General features: G+C 40.0%; 1 protein-coding gene across 1 annotated transcript; it reads right to left on the reverse strand.

Annotated features, from left to right (window-relative positions):
- Positions 1-1601: 1601 nt before the first annotated feature.
- Positions 1602-12710, reverse strand: LOC104241568 (uncharacterized vacuolar membrane protein YML018C-like). The gene is made up of 5 exons (XM_070155360.1): positions 12576-12710; positions 12388-12489; positions 11815-11932; positions 11589-11724; positions 1602-1811 (listed from the first exon to the last, which is right to left on the reverse strand). Exons 1-5 carry the CDS (start codon positions 12595-12597, stop codon positions 1695-1697), a joined length of 495 nt encoding a protein of 164 aa, XP_070011461.1. The 5' UTR covers positions 12598-12710; the 3' UTR covers positions 1602-1694.
- Positions 12711-15059: the final 2349 nt, after the last annotated feature.

Genomic DNA, 15059 nt, shown 5'->3' on the forward strand with positions numbered 1-15059 from the left:
CGAAACTTGATTGGAGTACATGGACTCCATTTCAAATTTCATAGCATCAAACTATTTATCAGCATTTGTATCCTGTAGTGCTTCGTCGTAATTAATAGGTTCTGTATTAGGCTCTTCAGGGATTCTTTCATAAGATTCTCCCAAGAGCGCAAACCGGAGAGGTTTTCTAATAATTCTCCCACTACGACTAGTCACTACAGGTGGAGGCTGATTTTTGTTGAATCACAACATTATTTTCTAGAACTGAAGCCTCAATGTTATCCTCCACACCTTGTGGTGCTGGGATATTATTAACTTCTTCCTGGAGTGCAGGCTGCATAACAATTTCAGGTTGTTCAACAATCTGAGGTTGCTCAATAATCTGAGGTTGCTCAATATTACTCCCACTACTTTGGGGTAGTGAGATGTCAGGCAATTGCACTTGTGCAATCTACTGCCTATTGACATTTCTCCCACTACGATAATTCAGTGGTATGTTAATATTGGCTTTCGGGATATGTTCTAGAGATGAGTCTTTAGTTACTCCATTATTTAATTCCTGTAAAACTAGTTTACTTCTAGGAATATGGTTCGTTAGATAGTCCTCTTCTAAAAATCTGTATTTGTCGTAACAATTACCTTCTTTTCTTTGGAACAATAAAACAAAACGCCTTTAGTTTCTTTTGGATATCCAATAAAAATACATACTTCTGTCTTTGATTCCAATTTATCCGCTTTCCCTTTCAGCACATGTGCTGGACAACCCCAAACCCGAATATGACATAAACTTGGCTTGCGCCCAATCCACAATTCTACTGGAGTTGAAGGTACTGACTTTGAAAGAACCAAATTTAGAATGTAGTTTGTTGTTTCTAAAGCATATCTCCAAAAGGAAGAAGGCAAATCAGAATAACTTAACATTGATCTAACAATTTCCATAAGGGTCCTATCTCTTCTTTCTGCCACACCATTTTGTTGTGGTGTTCCTGGGGCAGATAATTGAGATGTAATTCCATTATCTGATAAGTATTTTATGAATTCCGCAGAAAGGTATTCACCACCACGATCAGATCGCAATGTTTTGATATACTTATCATGTCGTTTCTCCGTTTCCATCTTAAATTCTTTGAATTTCTCAAAGCATTCAGACTTACGTCACAATAGATAAATATATCCATATTTTGAGTAATCATCTGTGAATGTCACAAAATACTCAAAACCACATCTTGCTTGTATATTCATAGGGCCACACAAATTAGAGTGAATTAATTCTAGCTTATCACTGGCTCTATTTCATTTTGAAGGGAAATGTCTCTTGGTCATTTTACCTTCTAAACAGGATTCGCATGTTGGTAGTGACTCCACTTTCAATGAACTCAAAGGTTCATCAAAGACCAATCTCGAAATCCTATTTAGATTTATATGACCTAGACGTAAGTGCCACAAATAAGTTTGACTCAATTCAGAAATACGTTTTCTTTTATGTGGTAGATTAATGCTATTTAGTTCTTTTGTTTGTTGTAGCACATGGGGAGATATATCAAGAATAAAAAAGTCATGTACTCTAGCAGTAGTGTAGATAAAACGTTTATTAAACTTAATAACAACAGAGTTATTAGCAAAATAAATATTATAACCAGCATCCATTATTTTCGAAACCGAAATCAAATTCCTTCTAATAGAAGGTACATAGAGAACATCTTTTAAAACTAAAACTATATCACTACTAAACGAAACTCTAATATCTCCAAAATTAAAGCTGGTGCTGGCTCGCCATTGGCTTGAAAAATGCAAACTTCATTCTCACTTAGCCGCTGCATTTCCTGAAACCCCTGCAAAGTAGTGTAGATGTGATTAATGGCTCCCGAATCTACACACCAAAATATGGTAGAAACAGCCGCTAAACAAGTTTTAACGACATTTAAATTTGAATTACCTTGCTTATTCAACTTTTTCAGATAGGCAGGGCATTGTTTCTTGTAATGCCCATGTTGCTTGCAATGATAGCACTTGCCTTTGGGCTTTTTCACACCAGCCGCACCACCAGGTGCCAATACCTTTTGAGCCTTCTTCTTTTTCTTATTGCCTTTCGACTTAGAAACCGAAGCTTTCTCAAATTGAGTGCCACAACTGGAGCTTGTTATTTGATAATAGATTTTGCGGCTTGCAGCTCATTCAACAATTTCGCTAGTGACAAATCCATTTTGTTCATATTATAGTTCAATCGAAATTGTTGAAAACTATCAGGCAGAGTCTACAAGACCATCTCAACTTGAGACTCTTTATCAATCACAGCTCCAAGGACCTCCATATCATTCAAAAGACTCATCATCTTCAGAACATGGTCCCTGACCGATGATCCTTCAGCCATTTTGGTGTTCCAAAGGGCTTTCATGGTTGTTTGCTTAGCTGCACGATTTTTCTCACCGAACATCTCTTTGAGACTTTCGAGCATATCATAAGCAAACCCCATAAACTGATGTTGATGTTGCAAAACATTCGCCATAGAGGCAAGAATGTAACATCGCACCATCTCATCAGCCTTAACCCATTTGACATAGGCCTTAACCTGATCATAAATAGCATTTTCAGGTTTTTCTGGGCACTCTTCAGTGATTACAAATTTGTAACATTCAGCAGTTAGGACAATATCAAGGTTCCTTTTTCAGTCAACATAATTCGGTCCTTCTAACTTGTTTTGGTTCAAAATTGAGGTAAGTGGGTTTAATGAAGACATGGTTAATCTGAGAGATATTCACATTAAATAGATCATTAGTTATGTATTTAGAATAATTAAATTCAAAACATCAAATTACACATATAACCATGCTCATTGAACAGTTAGATTCGTTAGGGAAACTTAACTATTCATGCAAAATATATGAGTGATGTAAGATATTAACCCCATAAATTTAAACATGACCAACTTATATGGAGAGTAAACTGTTAATTTAAGATATGTAAATATCACTTCTATAAACTTTAGTTTCATTGAATCAACATGCAACTTAGTTGGAGAGTTAATACAAGTAATCAAATAACTAGAGGCAAAACTAATGAATTTATCCGATGTAGAATAAGACCTATGTCAACATATAAATTCATTATATTACTGTAAAACAAGATTGGAAACAATGGAAATTGAACACTACCATCACATATTTCTTTTAAAACAAATTTCTTTTATTAAAAAAAATTCCAAAAAATAGAAAAATGGCCAAAACCCCATCTAAACGACCCTGAATGCCCAAAAAATAACGTACATCATTAGTAAAGCTGATGTGTTTTTTAAATTGGGTTGTTTCCAATAAACCTACCAAATTTGAGATCAATCAGAGTTCGACAGAATTTCAGAATTCTAAAATCATGACCTATTTGTAGAAGTTTGTTTTTTGGAGTTTTTAAGGATTTTTTATTATTTTGACTTGTTCAAATCACAAAATATACTGATGTATGTTAAAACATGATTTCAGAACTCAAAATAATATTTTATTTTTTATTTTTATTTAATAAAAACGTCTTTGGACAGAATTGTAAAAAAAAGTATATTTTTCACTGTTTAAAAAATGCCACTATTCATAATTCTGTATATTAATCCAATATTACAAAACTAATATCATACAAAACAGTCAAGTTTTTATTAATATAACACTGTGATTATGGACAAAACGCAACTAAAACAGATTAATAAAATTAATTCACTGTTTATGCATGTGTGTATTAACCCATAATTACAGAATTAATAGCATTCAAAAATAGTCACGTTTTTTTATTAAAAAAATTGCTATTCATAAAAAACATAATTAAACAGACTATCATTAAATATAATACCACTGTTTATGTATGTGTATATTAATTTATAATTTTAGAATAACAGAATTAAGATACTAATAAATACAATCACGATTTTGACATAGAATAATCATACCAAACATGTATCAATAAACAATATGTTTTATTATGTAAGACGACTTTTGTGATGATCTAAAAGGTCATCACTTGTTTTAAAATAAAATTCTATGTTTTGAGGCCTTGAAAACCTCATTTAGCATCACTTCAATTTACGTGCGCAGTCTGGGTGCGTAGCCGGAAAGCTTATATGTGAGAATCTGTGAAAAATGATAAAATTTGGCTATAAAATGAATAAGTTTGACTTTGGTTAACATTTTGGGCTAACGGACCCGGACCCGTAATTTGGCGGTCTCGAAGGGTCCGTAGGAAAATATGGGACGTGAGCATATGTCCGGAATCGAATTCCGAGATCCCAAGCCCGAGAAATGAATTTTTAAGTAAAATTATTTTATGAAAATATTTAAAGAAATATGAAATGAAATCTGATTAGAAAGCGATGGTATCGGGCCCGTATTTTGGTTCCGGCACCCGGTACAGGTCTTATATATGTTTTAAGTTCTTTCTGTAAAATTTGGTGAAAACACGGATGTCATTTGACGTGTTTCGGACTTAAATTTCTAAATTGGAAATTAGATGAAGTTTGAGGGAAAAAATTCTTGATTTTGAGGTTTGATTCATTGATTTGAGGTTATTAGGCGATTTGATCGCACGGATAAGTTCTTATGATGTTGTTGAGTTAGTGCATGTGTTTAACTAGGAGCCCCGAGGGCTCGGGAATGTTTCGGAGGTGTTTCAGAATGGTTTTTGGCTTTAGAAGTGTTGCAGATTTTCTGCTGTTGTGCTAAGGGATTTTGTTCTTCGCGTTCGTGTGGTCTCACTCGCGAACGTGTAAGGCAAAGATCCCAGTTTCTTCTTAGCGAATGCGAGGTTGAGACACGAATGCGAAGCTCAGGGGGGAGACCCTTCACGAACGCGTCCTTCCACTCGCGAACGCGTAGGGTTCAGGGGACCAGTTTGTTCTACGCGAACGCGGCCACTGGCCCGCGAATGCAAGGGCTCGAGATACTAAAGCATCGCGAACGCGAGCCCAGTGTTGCGAATACGAAGGTCTTCAGACTTGACACTCGCGAACGCGTTGAGACTTATCGCGAACGCGAAGAAGGATTTTGCCCAGTTATTTTAAAGTCTCAAAACAGAACCCATTACGGGAGTTCACCAAAAATTTCACAAACTCTTTCTTCTCCAAAGTTCTAGGGCGACTTTTGAAGCATCCTTTCACCATAAACTCTTGGGTTAGTAATCTTTAACTTATTTCCTTCCATTTTCATCAACATCTATTGAATTTCTAGGCCTAAAACATGTAATTAAGGGTAAAAATTAGGGAATTGGGTAGAGTTAGGGCTTTTTAACTAATTGTGATTTAGACCTCGTTTTGGGGTCGAATTCTGGAAATAATTATATATCCGGGCTCGTGGATGAATGGATTATAGGATTTTGGTTCGAACCTAGTGTTTTGACCAAGCGGGCCCGGGATCGATTTTTGGATTTTTGGGAAGAATGATTGGAAAGCTATAATTAGGTATTGGAATTGGATTGTTTAGCATTTATTGATATTATTAAGTCGATTATGTATAGATTCGATTGTCTTGGAGCCAAATTCGAAAGGAAAGGCGGTGTTTGAGGCTTGAGTTGGCCGTGGAAGTTCGAGGTAAGTGTTTGGTCTAACCTTAGCTTGAGGGATTAGGAGTTGTGTCCTATTTGTTATTTGCTTCTTGTCGAGTACGATGTATAGGCATGGTGATGAATATCTATACATTGGTGTCAAGCATGACCGTGGGTCTTATATTGTGATTTTCATGATTTCGTTGTATTATTCATGCCTTGGTGAAGATTTCGTATTGTTGTATAAAGTTTATGGAAAGAATTGTGACCTATGAACATTGAGGAGCATTGGCACAAGTTGTATAGTGAAATTGTGAAAGTATAAGTGACAATTGAACTTTTAGAGCATTGGCTCGAGTTGTGAAATGAGTTGTGAAAGTATATGTGATAATCGAACCTCTAGAGCATTGACTCGAGTTGTGAAGTGAATTGTGAAATAAAATTGAGAAAGAGAAGATATCATTATGTTGTCACCCTTGCCGGGGCTATTGTTGATTTATTTGTTGTTCCCTTACCGGGATTTAATTGTTTAATTGTTGTTCCCTTGCCGGGATTTAATTGTTTAATTGTCGTTCCCTTGCCGGGATTTAATTGTTTAATTGTTGTTCCCTTGCCGGGATTTAATTGTTTAATTGTTGTTCCCTTGCCGGGATTTAATTGGTGACTTGTTGTTCCCTTGTCGGGATTCTTATTGCAAATTTTCTTTATTTCCTTACCCTATTGTTTGTGATTATTATTTGGGTGAGGAAGAGAGTTAAAGCACGAAGGATGATGTCGTGCATTGTTTGTTATTGTGAGGAAAGAGAGTAAAGCACGAAGGGTGATGCCGTGCCGCACGATGTACCATGTCATGCCGAATTTATTGATTATATGGTGAGGAAAGAGAGTAAAAGCATGAAGGTTGATATCGTGCACATTCTTATTATATGATTGCTTTGGTGAGGACGAGAGTAAAAGCACGAAGGGTGATATCGTGCATTTGTTGATTTCTGATTCTTTGTTAATATCCGAGTTATGTTGTTTCTTTCATTACTTGTTGTTATTTGATTTACTTCGAGGTTATAGATTCCCTTACCCTATTTGCTTTGTGACTGTTGTTTGGGTGAGGAAGAGCGTAAAGCATGAAGGGTAATGCCGTGTATTGTTTTGGTGAGAGAGAGTAAAAGCATGAAGGGTGATGTCGTGCACTTGTTTTTGATTTCCTAATTTTTATTGATAACTGTGTTACGGTTTCTCTACACTAAATTGTTGATTTCCTGTTGATACTTGTTGTACCCCGCAACATGATTTCCCCTTCCTATTTCCAATTGAACTGTGGAGATCCTCATATTTAGTTGTTGCTCTTCTGTTACTACTCGATATTTTCCCGCAACATGTTTTCCCCCTCCCATACTTGAATGTTTCTTTCTGTACTTCTTTTCTGTTGTATTTAGTTAAATTGCACAGGTCTATGTAGTAGTCTGGTCCTAGCCTCGTTACTACTTCGCCGAGGTTAGGCTAGGGACTTACCAGCACATGGGGTCGATTGTGCTGATACTACACTCTGCAGTATGTGCAGATCTCGAAGTAGCTTTTGGATAGTAGTTGGAGGGCTTCTTTCAGTCCATTGGGAGACCCAAGGTAGACCTGCACGCGTTCGCGGGCCCTGGCATCTCCCTCTATCTCTAATCCCTGTTTCATTTTCTTTCGTTCAGAAATAGTTTATTTTATTTTTTTCAGGCCTTGTTTGTAGTGACTCTTAGACAGTCTGTGACACTGTGACACCAGGTTTTGGATATTGAGGTTTTGAAAGTTGTAAGAGACGTAATCTTGAGTTATATAATTGTTGACTTTCGCTTATTTATTTAAAATTCTGCTTTTATTATATATCGACTTGTGTTTGTTAAAAGAAGCAAAAATGAAAGTGCAGCAAATAGCTAAGGTTTGGCTTGCCTAGCTCCCATTAGTAGGCGCCATCACGACTCCCGAGGGTGGGAAATTCGGGTCGTGACAAGTTGGTATCAAAGCTCTAGGTTACATGAGTCTCACAGTTCACAGACAAGCTTAGTAGAGTCTGAGGGGTCGGTACGGAGACGTCTGTATTTATCCCCCAGAGGCTACAGAGTTAGGAAAAACTTCCCATTTTATTCTTTTTTGTCGTGCGGTTTGGTTTCTCAATGCTAATTGAATTTCTGCTCTTTCCCTTTCGCGAATGGTGAGGTCATGTATCGCTTCTTCAGCCGAACAGCAACACATACTAGTGATAGATCAGCTACATCTTCGGAGGCTTTGTGGAGGTTGGATAAGTTTCACCAAGCTCTTCACTACTACATTTAGCAATGCATCTACTGAGGATCTCCAAGATTATCTAGACAGCTATCATGAGGTTCTCAGGAACATGGGGATCGTGGAGACCAATAGGGTCGATTTTGCTACTCTTCGCTTGTCTGGATCCGCCAGGACCTGTTGGAGAGATTATTGATTGGCTATACCAATTAGGTCATTATCTTTGACTTGAGAACAATTGACGCAGCTATTTCTGGAGAAGTTTCTCCCCCTCACTCAGAGAGAGGTCTATTAGAGGCAGTTTGAGAATCTCCAGCAGTGTTCTATGGCTATTACTAGTACGAGATCATATTCATCGACTTGGCTCGTCATGCTCTTATCATACTTCCCAATGTGAGAAAGAGTGAGGAGGTTCATTGAGGGACTCGTCCAGCCCGCTCAGTTAGCTAGAGGTGGAGGTAGAGGTATTAGAGGTGGAGGTAGAGATGCTAGAGGTGGAGGTAAGGGTATTAGAGGTGGAGGTGCAGGTACTGTTCTGGTTTGTGGTAGAGAAGCTTCGATTTTATTTTGCGTTGTATCTGGTCATGCCTAGTGATTCTTTGTGTGCCCCTGTTTATGTATCTATGCCGGTGGGTAATTCTATTATAGTGGATCGCGTCCATTGTTCATGTATAGTGGTTATTGGAGGTCTTGAGACTCGTGTAGATTTGCTTCTTCTGGACATGGATGATTTCGATATTATATTGGGGATGGACTGGTTATCACCTTACCATGCTATCTTGGACTGTCATGCCAATACTGTGACCTTAGCTTTACCGGGTTTGCCTCGTTTAGAGTGGAGAGGGACTCTTGGTAATTCTACCCTCAGTGTTATCTCGTATGTGAAGGCTCGACGTATGTTCGAGAAGTGGTGTTTGGCCTATGTGGCATATGTTCGTGATTCTGCTGCTGAGGTCCCTTCTATTGATTCTATGCTCGTTGTCCGTGAGTTTCCTAATGTTTTCCCTTCAAACCTTCCGGGTATGTCACCCGACAGAGATATTGACTTTTGCATTAATTTGGATCCGGTCACTCAGCCCATTTCTATCCCGTCGTATCGTATGTCCCCGCCGGAGTTGAAAGAGTTGAAGGAGCAGTTGCAAGACTTGCTTGAGAAAGGTTTCATTAGACCCAGTGTTTCGCCTTGGGGTGCGCCGATGTTGTTTGTTAAGAAGAAGGATGGGTCGATGAGAATGTGTATTGATTATCGGTAGTTGAATAAGGTTACAATAGAGAATAAGTATCCATTGCCGAGGATTGATGATTTGTTTGATCAGCTTCAGGGTGCCAAGGTATTTTCGAAGATTGACTTGAGATCTGGCTACCATCAGTTGAGGATTAGGGCATCTGATGTCCCTAAGACAGCATTCCGCACTCGGTACGGGCATTATGAGTTCTTGGTTATGTCATTCAGGTTGACAAATACCCCCAACAACTTTTATGGATTTGATGAACCGAGTGTTCAGGCCTTATTTGGACTCGTTCATGATAGTCTTCATTGATGATATTCTGATATATTCCCGCAGCCAGGAGGAGCACGAGCAACATCTCAGGGTGGTTCTTCAGACTCTGAAGGATAGTCAGCTATATGCGAAGTTTTCGAAGTATGAGTTCTGGTCGAGTTCAGTTGCATTCCTAGGTCATGTTGTATCAGTAGAGAGTATTCAAGTTGACCCGAAGAAGATTAAGGCAGTCAAGAACTGGCCTAGACCAGCATCAGCTACAGAGATTCGGAGTTTCTTGGGATTGGCAGGCTACTATCGTCGGTTCATGGAGGGGTTCTCATCTATCGCAGCCCCGATGACCAGGTTGACCCAGAAGGGTGCCCAGTTCAGATGGTCGGACGAGTATGAGGCGAGCTTTCAGAAGCTCAAGACAGCTCTGATTACGGCACCGGTATTGGTTTTGCCCACAGGTTCAGGGCCTTATACAGTTTATTGTGATGTTTCTCGCATTGGGTTTGATGCAGTGTTGATGCAGGATGGCAAGGTCATTGCTTATGATTTGCGGTAGTTGAAGATTCATGAGAAGAACTATCTGGTTCATGATTTGGAGTTGGCAGCCATTGTTCACGCATCGAAGATTTGGAGGCATTATCTGTATGGCGTGGCATGTGAGGTGTTCACGGATTACAAGAGTCTTCAGTATTTGTTCAAGCAAAAGGAGTTGAATTTGAGGCAGAGGAGATGGTTGGAGTTGTTGAAAGATTATGATATCACTATCTTATACCATCCGGGAAAGGCCAACGTGGTGGCCGATGCGTTGAGTAGGAAGTCAGCCAGTATGGGCAGTCTTGTTTATATTCCAGTCGGTGAGAGGCTGCTTGCTTTGGATGTTCAGGCTTTGGCCAATCGATTTGTGAGGTTGGATATTTCTGAGCCTAGTCGAGTATTAGCTTGTACGGTCGCTAGTTCTTCGTTGTTGGAGCATATCCCTGATCGGCAGTTTGATGATCCCCATTTGTGTGTCCTTAGAGACACGGTGCAGCGTGGAGGTGCCAAGCAGGTTACCTTAGATGCTGATGGAGTTTTGAGATTGCAGGGTCGAGTTTGTGTGCCTAATGTGGATGGGCTTCGGGAGTTCATTTTAGAGGAGGCCCATAGTTCCCGGTACTCTATTCATCCGGGCGCCGCGAAGATGTATCAGGATTTGCGGCAGCATTATTGGTGGCGGAGAATGAAGAAGGATATTGTAGCATATGTAACTAGGTGTTTGAATTGTCAGCAGGTTAAGTATGAGCATCAGAGGCCTGGTGGATTGTTTCAGAGGATTGAGCTTCCCGAGTGGAAGTGGGAGCGGATCACTATGGACTTCGTTACTAGACTTCCGCTGACTCGGAAGAAGTTCGACGCAGTTTGGGTCATTGTTGACAGGTTGACCAAGTCAGTGCATTTCATTCCTGTGGCAGTCTCCTATTAATCCAAGAGGTTAGCTGAGATCTATATCCGGGAGATTGTTCGCCTTCATGGTGTGCTGGTATCTATCATTTCGGACCGAGGTACGCAATTTACTTCGCGTTTCTAGAGAGCAGTTCAGCGATAGTTGGGCACCCAGGTTGAGTTGAGTACAACATTTTATCATCAGACGGACGGGCAGTCCGAGCGGACTATTCAGATACTGGAGGATATGCTCTGAGCTTGTGTTATTGACTTTGGAGGCTCGTGGGATCAGTTCTTGCCTTTAGTAGAGTTTTCCTACAACAACAGCTACCAGTCGACTATCCAGATGGCTCCTTATGAGGCTTTATATGGTAGGCGGTGTCGATCTCCGGTTGGATGGTTTGAGCCGGGAGAGGCTCGGTTGTTGGGTACAGATCTGGTTCAGGAGGTGTCGGACAAGGTCAGGATTATTCAGGATAGGCTTCGTACAGCTCAGTCCAGGCAAAAGAGTTATGCAGACCACAAGGTTCGAGATGTGGCTTTTATGGTCGGTGAGCGGGCGTTGCTCCGAGTGTCGCCCACGAAGGGCGTGATGAGATTTGGGAAGAAGGGCAAGTTAGCCCTAGGTTCATTGGTCCGTTTGAGATTCTTGATCGAGTGGGAGAGGTGGCTTATAGACTTGCATTGCCCCCGAGCTTATCAACCGTGCATCCAGTGTTTCATGTGTCCATGCTTCGGAAATGTCCTTGTTTTTTAATTAATTAATATCAGATTACTGTAATTCATATTCCTCAATTCTCATGGTCTCAGCTTCTGTTTGACAATACAGCATATTCATTTTATGGAACATGCTGTAAATGGCAACATTAGTGTTAAAATCAAGTTTTGTTGTCAGCATTAATAGATTGTTACCTGTGCTGAGCCAAGAATGTAAATAGCAGAATAATGACGTCCATGAATCACCATGTCAGCCACCATCGCAAGTGGAATTGTGAGAGACATGCCCAAGGTTGCAACTAATGGAGTTGTCCAAACAACACACAGTGCCCTAAGAAGAAGAAAAGCAAGTAAAGGGTACAATTGACAAAGCCAGACGTTAAGAGCATGTACTAGTGGTGGATAACCCGATCTTACGTACCAAAAGTAATCCGAGAGAACACTTCCTACAAGTCCATTGGCCAAAACAACTTCATCCAATTTAGCAGAATGAGGTATTGTGAACTTGGGTTCAATACCTAGGGCTGTCAACGGCCATACTGAAAGAAAAAAGTTGATCATAAATTAGATTATAAAGACATCGGTCAAATAATACAGAAGAACAAGTTGAGTTTGAATTATCATGATTTTCACATAGTGAATAAATTAAAATTAACCCACTTGTCCATTAGCTTTCTCTAATAAGATATTAAGAAGATGCATAAATGCAAGACTTATCTGATAATAAAACGGCTAAGATCATAGCTGTCTTTATTAGATTTTCATAAGATCACAGACAAACTATATGGGAGTCTCATCATATTGCAACATATCTACTTTACAAGCTTAAACATGTTTTACTCTCAACCTAAAACCTGTTGAAAACTTGGAGAAAGAACTATTTTCAAAAGACTGCTGACAAAGCATGCCAAAGTGCAAATTGAGGAGACTGATTGTTATATAACTCTACAAATCAGCAACAACTAAACATTAGTGCAAAAGAATCAAATCTTACCAAGCCACCACATGGTCACAAGGGTACACAACCCTATGTAACCGAACAATTTTTGCATATCTACTCCTTTTCCTTCCTCGCCAGCAAACTTTTTAAGAAGCACTGCAGATCATTATGAGAAAACATTATTCATCTGTCATATTATACAGTTAACACTTTGGTATCAAGACATAATGAAGAAGCCTAACCAGTGAACAGCCCATAACACATAGCTGATAGAAGGCCGAAGAGATCCCCAAGGAGAGAACGTTCGCCACTTCTTTAAAAGAAACAAAAAGTTTAACTATCAGTCAACACCCTGAAACACAATTGAGAGGAACACTGATGAAAACAGAAGAAAATTTAGCTCTCCGACGAAAATCCAAAATTTTAAATCACAAAGAAGATGCAGTGTTATGTCGTGATTGGACATTAAAGGATGAAAAGATTGATGGGCGTGTATATATACACCCTATTAGAGTAAGGCTTGCAGAACTAGGCTGACTCGTTCTTTGTCTCTAGCAATCAACTTATTCAGAGCTAGCCTATTCCTCACTACTTGAAGCGTTCATAAACTCATTTTTAGTTACTATTGTAGGAGAAAGTTGTATCAGTGAAGATTGCTTCCAATAATCAGGAAAAAACATTATGAAAAATATTGCTAATTTCCAAAACTCTGGATAGGTGAAAGAACCTATACCAATCCCTAATTTCCTTCCAATCCGTATTAGAAATGTAGGCTTTCTCTACTGGGAGTCACTAGAGGAGGTGTCTGAGTTGAGAATGCTCATTAACTTGAATTATGGTTTCTATCCCTATGTGTAGCATACTTTTTTTTTTTGATAACCACGAAATCACCGAGTCGTGGCATACGGTTCAAAACTTGGGGGATAATGGGATATCCCTCTACCCTTCTCCAGTTAAATACCCTGCTTTTGACTGCGGCAGTGTTCAAATCCGTGATATGTGCTTAACTCGCATATCACATACTGCACGCTTATAACTAGATCAGAACCCTGGGAGCTCCAGCTGTAGCATACTTAGGCTAAAATATCTAGAGGAAAATTAATAGTCCATATCCTAGTGAAACATCGAATGGAAAACGAAGAAATTGAATCCTTAAAGTTAATTTGAGCTTGAGAGTTTCAGCTTTCAATATGAAAGTAGAAACAACACTAGAACTTTTGTTTAGAACAATATTCACAGGCATAATTCTCAAATAGATACTTGTACTAGCACAAATGTTCACCCTCAGCACCTCAACTTCACGAATTTTTTATCTAACACCTGAATCTGTACAAGTCTGCTGTTTTAAATGCCACTGATCATAGACTGAGCTTATGTGGCAATTATACGGGTGATTTGCGGGAGCATTATTCGTGGCGTAGAAAGAAGAAGGATACTGTAGCATATGTAACTCGGTGTTTGAATTGTCAACAGGTTAAGTATGAGCATCAGAGGCCTGGTGGATTATTTCAGAGGATTGAGCCTCCCGAGTGGAAGTGGGAGCGGATCACTATGGACTTCGTTACTGGACTTCCGCTGACTCGGAAGAAGTTCGACGCAGTTTGGGTCATTGTTGAAAGGCTGACCAAGTCAGCGCATTTCATTCCTGTGGCAGTCTTCTATTAATCCAAGAGGTTAGCTGAGATCTATATCCGGGAGATTGTTCACCTTCATGGTATGCTGGTATCTATCATTTCGGACCGAGGTACGCAATTTACTTCGCGTTTCTAGAGAGCAGTTCAGCGAGAGTTGGGTACCCAGGTTGAGTTGAGTACAACATTTCATCCTCAGACGGACGGGCAGTCCGAGCGGACTATTCAGATATTAAAGGATATGCTCCGAGCTTATCTTATTAACTTTGGAGGCTTGTGGGATCAGTTCTTGCCTTTAGCAGAGTTTTCCTACAACAACAGCTACCAGTCGAGTATCCAAATGGCTTTTTATGAGGCTTTATATGGTAGGCGGTGTCGATCTCCGGTTGGATGGTTTGAGCCGGGAGAGGCTCGGTTGTTGGGCACAGATCTGGTTCAGGAGGCGTTGGACAAGGTCAGGATTATTCAAGATAGGCTTCGTACAGCTCAGTCCAGGCAAAAGATTTATGCAGACCGCAAGGTTCGAGATGTGGCTTTTATGGTCGGTGAGCGGGCGTTGCTCCGAGTGTCGCCCACGAAGGGCGTGATGAGATTTGGGAAGAAGGGCAAGCTTATCCCTAGGTTCATTGGTCCGTTTGAGATTCTTAATCGAGTGGGAGAGGTGGCTTATAGACTTGCATTGCCGCCGAGCTTATCAGTCGTACATCCAGTGTTTCATATGTCCTTGCTTCGGAAATATCACGGCGATCCATCCCACGTATTAGATTTCAGCACTGTCCAGTTGGACAAGGACTTGTCTTACGAGGAGGAGCCGGTGGCTATTCTAGACCAGCAGGTTCGTCAGTTGAGGTTGAAGAGTTTTCCTTCTGTTCGTGTTCAGTGGAGAGGTCCGCCTCCTAAGGCATCGACTTGGGAGTCTGAGTCTGATATGTGGAGCCGTTATCCCCATCTTTTTTTCGACTCAAGTACTTCCTTCTTCTGTCCGTTCAAGGACGAACAATTGTTTTAGAGGTGGAGAATGTGATCACTTGTTTTAAAATGAAATTCTATGTTCTGAGGGCTTGAAAACCTCATTTAGCATCACCTCGATTTGCA

This window comes from Nicotiana sylvestris, chromosome 8 (assembly GCF_000393655.2).
Source record: "Nicotiana sylvestris chromosome 8, ASM39365v2, whole genome shotgun sequence".
Lineage (NCBI taxonomy): Eukaryota > Viridiplantae > Streptophyta > Magnoliopsida > Solanales > Solanaceae > Nicotiana > Nicotiana sylvestris.